This window comes from Lolium rigidum, chromosome 2, assembly GCF_022539505.1.
Source record: "Lolium rigidum isolate FL_2022 chromosome 2, APGP_CSIRO_Lrig_0.1, whole genome shotgun sequence".
Classification (NCBI taxonomy): Eukaryota; Viridiplantae; Streptophyta; class Magnoliopsida; order Poales; family Poaceae; genus Lolium; species Lolium rigidum.
In genome coordinates this window covers 293,262,427-293,275,656 of record NC_061509.1, presented here as the reverse complement: position 1 = coordinate 293,275,656, position 13,230 = coordinate 293,262,427, and the positions used below count along the sequence as shown (strand labels likewise).

General features: G+C 46.1%; 2 protein-coding genes across 2 annotated transcripts; both read right to left on the bottom strand.

Annotated features, from left to right (window-relative positions):
• Positions 1 to 6,860: 6,860 nt before the first annotated feature.
• Positions 6,861 to 7,627, bottom strand: LOC124689090 (auxin-responsive protein SAUR36-like). Its single transcript, XM_047222687.1, has one exon. It carries the CDS (start codon positions 7,606 to 7,608, stop codon positions 7,021 to 7,023), a length of 588 nt encoding a protein of 195 aa, XP_047078643.1. The 5' UTR covers positions 7,609 to 7,627; the 3' UTR covers positions 6,861 to 7,020.
• A 1,666-nt stretch (positions 7,628 to 9,293) lies between these two features.
• On the bottom strand, positions 9,294 to 9,776 carry LOC124689089 (auxin-responsive protein SAUR36-like). Its single transcript, XM_047222686.1, has one exon. It carries the CDS (start codon positions 9,757 to 9,759, stop codon positions 9,337 to 9,339), a length of 423 nt encoding a protein of 140 aa, XP_047078642.1. The 5' UTR covers positions 9,760 to 9,776; the 3' UTR covers positions 9,294 to 9,336.
• Positions 9,777 to 13,230: the final 3,454 nt, after the last annotated feature.

The window sequence follows — 13,230 nt, the reverse complement described above, 5'->3', positions numbered from 1 at the left end:
ATCCTCAAAAAAGTTGTGGATACTCAATTCGTAGTTCACAAGGGTGACCATGGTTCATAGGGCTGACCATATTTTATAAGGACAACAACCAAGTCTTGTAGGGCTATTCACAGGATTCACAACCGACTAAGATCGCTTGACCCAAACTGCAAATCTGCTCAATTTATCAGGTTCGGTGTGGGTTTTGAACCAAACCTATCTACACTGGTATCCTACCAGGTGGTATGGTCACCAGACCCTTTCGGCCTGAGTCGTGGCGGAGTTGTCGATGGCACCGTCACGTGTCTAGCCCTGAGCCCCTGAACTTGCTGGCTGTGTTACATGTCGCTTCCTTCCAGCAACAGTTTTGCAATGCCGCAAGCAGATTAAGGCAAGGTGATTGGGATTAGATATTGACATGGCGCCAACTGTTTGGTGCATGCCAGGTGCATCACAATACACTGTCATAGTGTCATGGTAGTGGATAGTAGCAAGAGAACCCATACAAACTTGGTTCGACGTGTCAGGATCAGTTTTGGTGCTACTGTGCAATGCGATGTTGGAAGAAACGCCTTCTGATTGCCATGAGGAAAAGAATGGTTCAGACTTTCGGCTGTCAGTGGTCTTACTTTAACAGACGTGATGCTGACTTGATTGGATTTGTGCTTATACTTTGATGTGTGTTCTTAAATTTTTGATTAAGTTTTTAAGGGGCTGAGTTAATTGATGCAACACATACAACTTGATGAACAGTGTCATATGTTAGTTCTGTTGAAGACCTGACTTATAAACATTCCATATGGCATCCATTTGTTAGCACCTTCTCTGAACTTTCCTCTGGGCCATACGACCAGCTACAAACCATAGTTTGTGAACTTAGCTGAAGCTATGATAATAAGCATGTAATGAATGCAGTATTGACTTTACATTTCATTGAGCATTTTCAGGCCCATGGCCATTTCTAACATTTTATCTGTTCAAGTGTGTTAAAATTTGAAGTAATAGTTAAGCATCACTTGCTTGTTTTCTAGTAAAGAAACTCACCTCATTTCCATTTCCTCCTTTAAGTACTTCAGTATTTCTTATCCTGATGATGTTCTCAAGTTATATCCTGAGTGTTCACCACATGATCGCTCATTCGGCAAGAACTGAGGTTCACAGTCTAGGGGCATCACGTTTTCTAGTGTCAGACACTCAGCTGCCAACAGGCTCCACTTCTGGGCGATTTCTGGCTGATGATGGCTTTGAAGCAAATCCATTTACAATTGAGTTGAGTTGATTACAAAAGTTGCATGATCTGATAGCAGAGGCATCAAGAGAAGGTCACTTTCTTTAATTGCTCTTCTACTTCTGTATTTTGTCTTATTTCAGTTACACCCTATTTAGGTGTTACTCATCAATCTTTGCTTGTATTTTGCCAGCGAGAACAGCTTATTTTGGCATGTAAAAGAAGTATGAAGAGCTGGTATATAATTCAGAGGTGGAAGTACTACAGCGAAGGAGAGAACTTAAGATAACGAGCTATAAAATTTACAAACAGCGGATACTGGCTGACGTATTACAGGTTATATTTAAGGCCTCTGCTATAGCTTTCCAGACAGTCCAAGAGGTATATTCATTTCGTACATGCTGACTCTGCTTTATTAAGATACGGTTACTACCTTGACAGTGATATTCTATTATATGCTAATTTTGTATCAATTAAGATACGGTTGCTATTCAGGCCCATGGCCGCATCACGTCGAAGTCGTTGCTAATGTTTAGCAACCTCAAGATCTTAATCTGGAACGTGCGAGGCCTCAACGCACGCGCACGCCGGGCCGCTATCCGTTCGCTTGTCCTCTCCTCTGGAGCGTCCGTCGTTTGCTTCCAAGAAACGAAAATGGAACTGATTCTCTCGTACATTGTGCTTGAGGCCCTTGGTGCCGAGTTTGATGATTATGTGTACCTCCCTGCCGAGGGCACTCGCGGCGGTATCCTCCTTGCGTGGAAGAGCAGGGTGGTGTCTATCACCGACCCATTGTTCACCACAAACGCGCTCACGGCAAAGGTTTCCTCACCCACCTCCCCCTCTTGGTGGCTCAGCGTCGTCTACGGACCGCAAGAAGACGAGGAAAAGGTGGCGTTCTTGGATGAGCTTCGCACCGTGCGTGCCGACTGCCCTGGCCCTTGGATGATTTGCGGTGATTTCAACCTTATCTATCGTGACGAGGACAAAAACAACGGCAATGTCAACCGGCGTCTTATGGGCAAGTTCCGCCGTTGCATCAATGACCTAGCGCTAAAGGAGATATACCTCAATGGCCGGCGTTACACATGGTCCAATGGCCAAGATCCCCCGACCCTCGTCCTGCTCGACCGCGTGCTCTGCACCTCGGATTGGGAAGCCATGGTGGGCGAGTGCCACCTTCACTGCTTAGCCTCCGTCACATCTGATCACAGCCCCTTGATGTTGGATTGCACGCCATCGCCCACCACCCACCGGCGCTTCCGGTTTGAGGAGTTTTGGCTGCGCATGGACGGCTTCCACGACGTCGTCACCGAGGCCTGGCTGTCCGTCCACGACGCCGACCCCTTCCGCCGGATCTGGCTAAGGCTGCAAGCAACCGCTAGGAGTCTCACCAGCTGGAGCTCTCGCACCGTCGGCAGCGTCCGCGACAAGATGGCCATATGCCGAGAGCTCATCTCGAAATTCGACAAGGCAAGGGAGGACCGGGCTGCACAAGGACTTGAAGATCGCCTATCTGGGCCTCGCCTCGCTCGAGCGCACGATCGCCAGGCAACGCTCGCGGCTAGCCTCCCTCCAGGACGGGGACGCCAACACCGCCTACTTCCACCAGCACTGCTCCTACCGCCGCCAGAAGAACAAGCTTCGCAGCATCAGCGCCGGAGGCCACTTCCTGACGGACCACGCGGACATGGCCGAAGCTGTCTTCGCGCACTACGATGACCTGCTCGGCACCAAGGCCACCCGCGACCTCACCCTCGAGCTGCAGCACCTGATCACGCCCTCCGAAGCTCTCTCTGACCTCGACGCCCCGTTCGGTGAAGAGGAGATATGGAACACCATCAAGCGCCTTCCTGCGCGGAAAGCCCCTGGCCCCGACGGCTTCACCGCCGAGTTTCTGCGGGCATGTTGGGGCACGGTGAAGGAGGACTTCGTCGAGGCTTTCGCGCAGCTTCACGCGCTCCGTGGCCGTGGCTTTCACAGGCTAAACCAAGCGTTGCTCACCCTGCTCCCCAAGAAGCCCGATGCCACCACCCTTGGCGACTACAGGCCCATCAGTTTGATCCACCTCGTGGCCAAGCTCTTCGCCAAGATGCTGTCTCTGCGCCTCGCCCCCAAATTGGACGACCTGGTGAGCAAGAACCAAAATGCCTTCATCCCGGGACGCAGCTTGCACGACAACTTCGTTCTCGCTCGCCAATCTGCGCGGCTGCTTCACCAGCTCAAAGAACCCAGGGTACTGCTGAAGCTCGACCTCGCACGCGCCTTCGACTCCATCTCATGGCCTTTCCTCTTCGAGGTGTTGCGTCGCTACGGGTTCAGCGACAAGTTCCTCGATTGGTTAGCCATCCTGCTCAGCTCTGCTAGCACCCGTGTGCTGATCAACGGAGAGCCTGGCCCACCTATATGGCATCGACGCGGGCTGCGCCAGGGCGATCCTCTGTCCCCGCAGCTCTTCGTGCTTGCTGTCGACGTGCTCGGCCGCCTGATCAGCCACGCTGCGACACTCGGCATCCTCCAGCAGCTACACCCTCGTCGCCATGTCCCCGTCATGTCCCTCTACGCAGACGACGTGGTGCTCTTCTGCCGCCCCTCCCGCAGCGACACCACCGCCATCCGTGAGCTCTTACACCTCTTCGGTCAGGCATCTGGCCTCCACGTCAACTACGGCAAGAGCTCGGCGGCCCTCATCAACTGCACAGACGATGACATAGCCACAGTTACCACGGGCCTGGGATGCCCCGTTGTGGGAGTTGCCCATCACCTACTCGGGCATTCCCTCGCCATCGGGCGCCCCACGAGAGCTCGGATGCAGCCCGTGATCGACCGTGTTGCGGCAAAGCTTCCCACCTGGAAGGCGCATCCGATGGACAAGGCCGGGCGGCCGAAACCGATAAGGTCCATGCTCGGTGCGATCCCCATCCACCGGCTCCTCGTCTATGCCCGGACAAGAAGACGTTGCACCTCATCGAAAAGATACGGCGAGGTTTCCTCCGGGCCGGGCGCAAGGAGGCCCATGGTGGCAAGCCGCCACGTCAAGCGGGGCCGGGTTTGTCGTCCCATCGACCGTGGCGGCCTCGGCGTCCTAAACCTAGACAAGGCTGGCATCGCTCTTCGCCTCCGCTGGCTATGGTTCAGTCGAACAGACCCAAGCACAGCCTGGCAGGGCCTTGACCTGCAATTCTCGGCCGTGGAACGTGCGCTGTTCTTCGCCTCGACGACCATGGTCCTCGGCGACGGGCGCACGGCGCTATTCTAGGAAGACCGCTGGCTGGGCGGGCGCTCCATCAGCGAGATTGCTCCCCACCTGTACACGTGCATCCCCAAACGCAGACGCCGCATCAGGACGATCGCGGATGGCATGCGTGACCACTCCTGGGCGCGCGACATCCACGGCTCGATTGGGATCCCAGAGATTGGCGAGTACCTCCTGCTCTGGCGACAGCTTGAGCCCGTGGAACTGTCCAACCAGGCCGATACCCTCACCTGGAAGTGGACCGACACCGGAACCTACTCCGCCAAGTCCTGCTACAACGCCATGTTCCAGGGATCAACCCACTGCGGCGCCTGGAAGCTCACCTGGCGCACCTGGGCCCCTCAGCGCGTCAAGTTCTTCCATTGGTTAGCTAACTCCGGACCGATGCTCGGACGGCCGCACGCCTACAACGCCGGGGACTCCAACACCACCCCCGCTGCCTCCTTTGCGATCGGGAGATGGAGTCCATGCAGCACCTCCTCGACAGGATGTCGCTTCTCCCGGCAGGGTTTGGTTCGAGGTCTTGGCACTGGCTGTGCGCCACCTGCAACCCCCCAGAACGTGACGACTCGCTCCAGACTTGGTGGCACAGGGCACATCGGACCTCCCCTACTCTCAGCCACAAGGGCCTAGCCTCCATCACCCTGCTCATCCCATGGATGCTCTGGAAGCACCGCAACGATTGTGTGTTCAATGGAGCTCAACCCTCCATCAGCACCGTCGTCAACAACATCAAGGAGGAGGCAGCATTATGGGCAAGGGCTGGAGCGCAGGGGCTACGCCTGATCCTTCCTCAGACCTGGGATGTACACTAGCCTTTTTTTCCTCTTTGTTCCTTCCGTGTTGTATCGCCTCTTTGGGGGCATGTAACCGCAAACCTTCTACCTATCCAATGAAATGAAACGCAAAGGCTTTTTGCGTTTTCTCGAATTTTTTTTTTGTATCAATTAATTGAAGGAGTTTATTATTATCTAATATAGATGGGAACACACAAATAAATTGTTTGAATTATACTTGAATACTCATTACTATTTAGTAGTTTCCATTATGGCTTCTCCACATTGTATTATCATTAAGTTTTCCTTGTATATATTGTTATTTACTGAGTATAACCTCATGCCTTTATGGTTTTGTGCAATATTTTTATTATTTGGGAATTGTGCCATTTTCCGCTCCAGAGATTGGCAATTTGATCTCTGTTTGTTACCTCATGTCTCCGTGACATTTTCCTCATTAACCACATACCAGTGATACATGGGTGGAAAATTGGCAATGTTATTATTGGGATTTGGGAGTGGCGAAATCCAACCTTTCCCTTCATTACGCTGAACAAGTTCTTACCTTTTGTCACTCCTGCAATTGTGATATACATTATGAAGTTTCGGCTGGAGTTTGTATATGGCTTGACTAGTTATCGTGGGCCAATTAATCTGCACGACAGTGCTACTAAATTTAACATTTGAGGGGATTCCAGTCTGCTCTTTCTTAGAATCAGCTTGGCACTACTACGGGACTAGAGATCATTCTTGTTCTTGGCAAGTTTATTTTCTCAAATAAGTTTTGGGTCCATCTTAAAAAATCAGCCAGTCCTGGACATCTTATAATTTGTTGTTTTATGCTCAGCTGTATATGCTTCTCATTCTAGAAGCCCTTAATATGAGGTTTTCTGTGTGTGACTGTGGTAAGAAGATATAAAAAGTTTATTAGCAGCAATGGATTTCCTTGAAAATATGCATTTCCTTGTGGTATCGTGCTATTTAACATGGCATCTTGATATGGCAAATGTATAACATGATTATTATAGTCCACGGCATAAAGTTCAATGTCACAATCCCACATAAATAGGGCGCTTTGGGCATCATAGTGACTTCTGAAAGCATTTTAATATTACTAATTCTACTCTTTTAGATATATTAATCCGGCCCGTTGGAGCTATAATGAAGTTGGTTTTGAGACGCTCCAAAACCATTCTGGACCACCCATTCCTTTTAATCTGAGGGTATAGATTGATTATGATGACCTATTGCCCTCTAGGAGGTAGTAGGTCAACCATGTCAATTAAAAATAAAATTCGTTTTTGTTATTTAAATATGTAACAAATAGGGAAACCACACATTAGGAAAGTAATACTGCTATCTATGTCGCGGTAAGTGATTTTTTTTACGAGAATCAAAGATTGGAAATTACGAGCAACTATTTAGATCAGATGTATTTTCATGTGCACTTTCTCAGAGTCTATGATATTTTTTAAAGGCCCGAACTTACACGCTAGATTGTACAGAAACTTGTTCTATATTGCCTGTGCAGCAGTATGAAACTATTCACATTTAGAAGAAGAGCCGTATTTATCATTGTCTTCAATGTAAATCTAAGTAAAACAATGATGGCTAGTGCTGATTGACCATGTACCAGTTGCTTGCATGATCAAAAGGCTTTTACATAACATGTTCCTTTTCCTACTGCCTATTATCTAACTATCTAACTCTCTAACACTATCCAGGTATAAACTACAACAAACAGAATACAACAACATGGTCTGTGTGTTTTTCAGGGTTTACTAACAGCAAATTTGCTGTCTGGCTCCAGCAGTTGGCATCACAGAAACACTGTAGTGGCAAGATGTCACCATTGAGCTCAGCAAGGCCTTCTCGACTTCCGCAGATGCATTTCTGCCGAGCAAACACATGGCATAGTCCATCACTGTGGCATCACAAGGCAGTGTGATCTTGCCATCACTTGCAAAGCCAAACTCCTCCTGGGACATCCTCAGGAGCTCGCTAAAGACAGTTGTGCTGAGGTACACCAATGGCACCTCGAAACGCTTCCCGTCAGCCGAGTACATGATGCAGTGGCCCTTGACCGCTACTGAGGAACATGATTCTTCATCTTCTTTGATTGTCGCTGTGACCCTCTTCCTCCCAAGTGCCGCCATCCTCTGCCACTTCTTTGCCAATTGAGCAAGTCTCTTGGCGCTGACCATGGTTGGTTCTGGTCTTGCTTTTGAGTTTCTACAGAAGTGAGGTATGGGTGTTGTTATGCTCACTTGGTGGTTGATGAGCTGATGAAGTGATGGCATTGAGATTAGCCACTCGCTGAATTTATAGGCAAGGGGAAGGGCGTCGTGAAGGTGAAGAGTTGTTGTCATTGAGAAGAGTTTGCAAGGGACAAGGCCATGGGATCGGCGCATGCAGTGTTGCTGCATGATTAATTTGGATTAATTTGTGCCGGGGCCAAGTGTTTGGTGCATGCCGGAGCCAATAGCGGTAGCATCATATCATTGGTTTGCTCTCATATCAGCTGTCGGCATGGTAAAGCTGGTGAGGGACAATGCCATTATCTATTCCGTTCTTCAGATATGGATGTATTCAGTTGAGATATCACCAGAGTCGCTGGCTGTGCTGTTATTGGGAGGTCCGAATTGGCCCTTGACGAGCTGAAAGAAAAAGAAAACGTGTCGGAATAATGACCAGGAACTCGTTCATGGTCTGACCGGTTGTGGCTGAACCTTCTGTCCCAGATTTGATGCTGATCAGTCAGATGGTGTGCCTCTGCCTGAGTTAACTTGTTTGACAGATGTCGCTGTTTCTTCAGCCCATGGTCTGCTCCATGCATGTCCTCCTGTCTCCAGTCCAGCATCTCGTGTCACGTGGTCTCCATTGCATTGGTTCTTTCTTGGCTAGGTGTAGTAGTGCTATTTTAGCCTGTGGATGAATTGATGAGGTGATGGGGCTCAGCTGATGGATTTATAGGTCAGGAGGAAGAGAAGCATCAATCAGCTTAAGAGCAGCTATCATACCAAGTTGGCAAGGGACAGTGCCATGAGCTCAGAACATGTAATGCTGCCAGTGAAAAAGGCTAAACAGTGTGATATTGATTAGATTTCTCTTGGGCCATCAGTTTGCCACTTGTTGGCAGTGTTTGCTTTGGGTGCTTGGAGCCTTGGACATCAGTGTGCTGCCATACTGGCCTGCTTGATGATATCCTAGTGAAGTGAAATATATAGACTGGCCCCTGATGGTGATGTTGATATCTAGCCCGACAGTTGTTCATACTTGCCCATAACCAGTTGCTCCACATGTTCATATCACCTCTTTAGTTGAAGGTGTTTGATCAGTGGTATCTCATGTCAGTTGATTACATATTCATTTCATTTCTTCTTCTTAGACTTTACTACAGTGACCTACAAGATTACATCTATCTGATCACTATCAAATGAGCATCTCGTTTGGATCACATTGCTCAGTTCAAACCTTAGATGCACGAGTGCAGATATAGTGTTAGAAACATTATCAGAAAAACTATAAAATAGGAACATAAGCTGGAAAGAGCTGCTAAGAACATGCATACATCTTTTTTTTTTGTTATGAACTTCAGTACAGGCTCAAAATTTTAAATTATGTGACTTCCTAGAACCTTATTGATTGATAGTCTGCCATATGAATTCTAGTTTTTTTGCGAGTACTAGGGTTTCTTCAACTCTCTCCCATATCATTTTGCCAAATTAGTTCTAGGTTTCCTTCAAATCCTTCATGTACTTGTGCATGTCAATATGTGAAGAGTGCTTGCAACCTTTGCAAGAGCAGAAGTGCACATAGTATATTTTCTCACAGTGGCAGCAGGAAGACTGCGAACCATTTCATTGAAACTGACACAATGCACAATTTCATTCTCCTTCTATCTATGCCAAGCTGGAAAACTTGCAAGGAATTAATCCACTGGATTTCTTTTAACATTATTTCAGGTTTCTACATAACATGTTCCTTTTCCTACTGCCTATTATCTAACTATCTAACTATCTAACTCTCTTACACTATCCAGGTATAAACTACAACAACAGAATACAACATGGTCTCTGTGTGTTTTTCAGGGTTTACTAACAGCAAATTTGCTGTCTGGCTCCAGCAGTTGGCATCACAGAAACACCGTAGTGGCAAGATGTCACCATTGAGCTCAGCAAGGCCTTCTCGACTTCAGCAGATGCATTTCTGCCGAGCAAACACATGGCATAGTCCATCACTGTGGCATCACAAGGCAGTGTGATCTTGCCATCACTTGCGAAGCCAAACTCCTCCTGGGACATCCTCAGGAGCTCGCTAAACACAGTTGTGCTGAGGTACACCAATGGCACCTCGAAACGCCTCCCGTCAGCCGTGTACATGATGCAGTGGCCCTTGACCGCTACTGAGGAACATGATTCTTCATCTTCTTTGGTTGTCGCTGTGACCCTCTTCCTCCCAAGTGCCGCCATCCTCTGCCACTTCTTTGCCAATTGAGCAAGTCTATTGGCGCTGACCATGGTTGGTTCTGGTCTTGCTTTTGAGCTTCTACAGAAGTGAGGTATGGGTGTTGTTATGCTCGGTTGGTGGTGGATGAGGAACTGATGGCATTGAGATTAGCCACTCGCTGAATTTATAGGCAAGGGGAAGGGCGTCGTGAAGGTGAAGAGTTGTTGTCATTGAGAAGAGTTGGCAAGGGACAAGGCCATGGGATCGGCGCATGCAGTGTTGCTGCATGATTAATTTGTGCCGGGGCCAAGTGTTTGGTGCATGCCGGAGCCAATAGCGGTAGCATCAAATCATTGGTTTGCTCTCATATCAGCTGTCGGCATGGTAAAGCTGGTGAGGGACAATGCCATTATCTATTCCGTTCTTCAGATATGGATGTATCCAGTTGAGATATCATCAGAGTCGCTGACTGTGCTGTTATTGGGAGGTCCGAATTGGCCCTTGACGAGCTGAAAGAAAAAGAAAACATGTCATAATAATGACCAGGAAATCGTTCATGGTCTGACCGGTTGAACCTTCTGTCCCAGATTTAATGCTGATCAGTCAGATGGTGTGCCTCTGCCTGAGTTAACTTGCTTGACAGATGTCGCTGTTTCTTCAGCCCATGATCTGCTCCATGCATGTCTTCCTGTCTCCAGTCCAGCATCTCGTGTCATGTAGTCTCCATTGCATCTTTTCTTTCTTGGCTAGGTGTAGTAGTGCTACTTTAGCCTGTTTGGATGCACTGATGAGGTGACGGGGCTCAGCTGATGGATTTTATAGGTCAGGAGGAAGAGAAGCATCATTCAGCTTAAGAGTACCTATTATAGCAAGTTGGCAAGGGACAGTGCCATGAGCTCAGAACATGTAATGCTGCCACTGAAAGGCCAAACAGTGTGATATTGATTAGATTTCTCTTGGGCCATCAGTTTGCCACTTGTTGGTAGTGTTTGCTTTGGGTGCTTGGAGCCTTGGACATCACAGTGTGCTGCCATACTGGCCTGCTTGATGACATCCTAGTGAAGTGAAATATATAGACTGGCCCCTGATCGTGATGTTGATATCTAGTCTGACAGTTGTTCATACTTGCCCATAACCAGTTGCTCCACATGTTCATATCACCTCTTTAGTTGAAGGTGTTTGATCAGTGGTATCTCATGTCAGTTGATTACATATTCATTTCATTTCTTCTTCTTAGACTTTACTACAATGACCTACAAGATTACATCTATCTGATCACTATCAAATGAGCAGCTCGTTTGGACCACATTGCTCAGTTCAAACCGTAGATGCACGAGTGCAGATATACTGTTAGAAACATTATCAGAAAAACTATAAAATAGGAACATAAGCTGGAAAGAGCTGCTAATGACATGCACAATTTTTTTTTTTTGTTATGAACTTAAGTACAGGCTCAAAAATTTAAATTATGTGACTACCTAGAACCTTATTGATCGATAGTCTGCCAAATTAATTCTAGTTTTTTTTTTTGCAAGTACTATGGTTTCTTCAACTCTCTCCCATATCATTTTGCCAAATTAGTTCTAGGTTTCCTTCAAATCCTTCATGTACTTGTGCATGTCAATATGTGAAGAGTGCTTGCAACCTTGCAAGAGCAGAAGTGCATCACATAGTAATTTTCTCGCAGTGGCAGCAGGAAGACTGCGAACCATTTCATTGAAATTGACACAATGCACAATCTCATTCTCCTTCTTTCTATGCGAAGCTAGAAAACTTGCAAGGAATGAATCCACCGGATTTCTTCTAACATTTTTTCAGGTTTCTTCTTTGCCTTGTGAGTGTTTGCAGTGGGAAGTGAGGGCATACTTTGTTACGCTCTTTGCAAGTTCCAGTTGTGTTAGTTGAGCTGTTCCTTTGGTGGTATAGGTCTATGCACTGAAGAATGCTGGCTAGGTCGATACCACACGCTCTGCTGTTTCTGGAAATATCTTGTTTAAATGATTTACCTTTTGGAGTTTTTTGTTTTTTTTCCCAACTAGCATGGCGGCCCTCGCAAATGCGACGACATAATCTAAAATATGTCCGGAAATAATTTAATAGTGTGTATTGCGTGTTCTAATGCACTCCCTCCTTCTTTTAGTTATCTGGCGTTCTAGGGTTTTTTAAGTCAAACTTATGAAGTTTGATTAAAAATATCTTAAAAATATTAACAACCATAAGAGCAAATTCATATAACATAAATATATAGCTTATGTCAATTATATTGGTATAGCCTTTTTTTTCAAGCTCGATATAACTTTTGCATTACAAATGTTTATATTCTTTCTAAATATTTAGTCAAATATTGCAAAGTTTGACTTTGACTAAGTCTAGAATACAGACTAATTGTGAAAGGATGGATTAGTACAATTCCATAATCATAGTAAATGATATGCTAATAAATTCCATGGGTAAAATAAACGCTTTAAGCATGTCTTCATCAGTTTTTCAATGGCATTTTTGTAAAAAAAAGTAGCATGTCCCGTCTGGGATAATCTGTCTCTGGGATGCATATTTTTTCAGAGAAGTTACTCATACATTTAAAAGTTACCAAACTGGCCGCAAATTTAAAATTTAAATTCAAATATTCTTCTCCTCTTTCCTTTTCAAATCTTCTCCACTTCCGCCCTTTCTGTTGCCTGCCTCTCTGCTCGCTGTTGGAAGGCTCCCACGAAGGTCGCCCGACCTGATAAATCGAGTATGGGCCCGCCACTGCGCTTGCGCTCCGTCCTCCTCGTTGGAAGTAGGAGATTTATATTTATATATTTTTGTACATCCCAAATTTATTCTACAATCAACATGTACTTATCATGTCATGTCCATGTATTTCCTTTGTACAAGTTCATATTCAACACTACGTAGTATTGAATAGGAAAAAAACATTGCCTATTGATCTTTGTAGAAGACTTGCATATCTACTTCTAGCATGCGGCCGTATATGACAATGACTTTTCACAGCACGGAAAGATCTTGACACGCTAGTCCAACATGTACAAATATTATTTTCTCGTAAGTTATGTACAAACATAGAATATCTAGATGTATATGTAAAAAAAAAGTATTTCAATATTTTTGACAGTTTAAAATGTGTTTACACACAACATATTCATTTGTAGCCGAGATATAAATTGGATTTCCCTATTTAAGACGTGATGGGACGGACTCCCTAAAAAGTTGGACACCTAACAACACGCCTTATTGAGCTCGTTCTTTTTGTTTTTTCCTGCTGAGCTTGGTTGCGTAACTTTCTTATAACCCATAACATATACCTGCATTGGACTTATTTTGTACCTGTTAACCAAAATATTTTTACGCATTATCTTGTAAATCTTAACCATTAAAGTTTATAATCAATGGTTAAAACTTTTTTTTGTCTATGTGGAATGTGGAATCAGGTGGTGCCTGTATTTTAGACCCCTGTATTGTGCTTTTAGTCTTTACCTACTAATAAAGGAAGTAAGGTTTCTCCCCAAAATTTTCGTCCGTTTTTAAGTTACCCTTTG

Bases quoted from the DNA above. Each gene is read 5' to 3' on its own strand.
- LOC124689090 (XM_047222687.1), bottom strand. From the start codon at position 7,608: ATGACAACAACTCTTCACCTTCACGACGCCCTTCCCCTTGCCTATAAA.
- LOC124689089 (XM_047222686.1), bottom strand. From the start codon at position 9,759: ATGGTCAGCGCCAATAGACTTGCTCAATTGGCAAAGAAGTGGCAGAGG.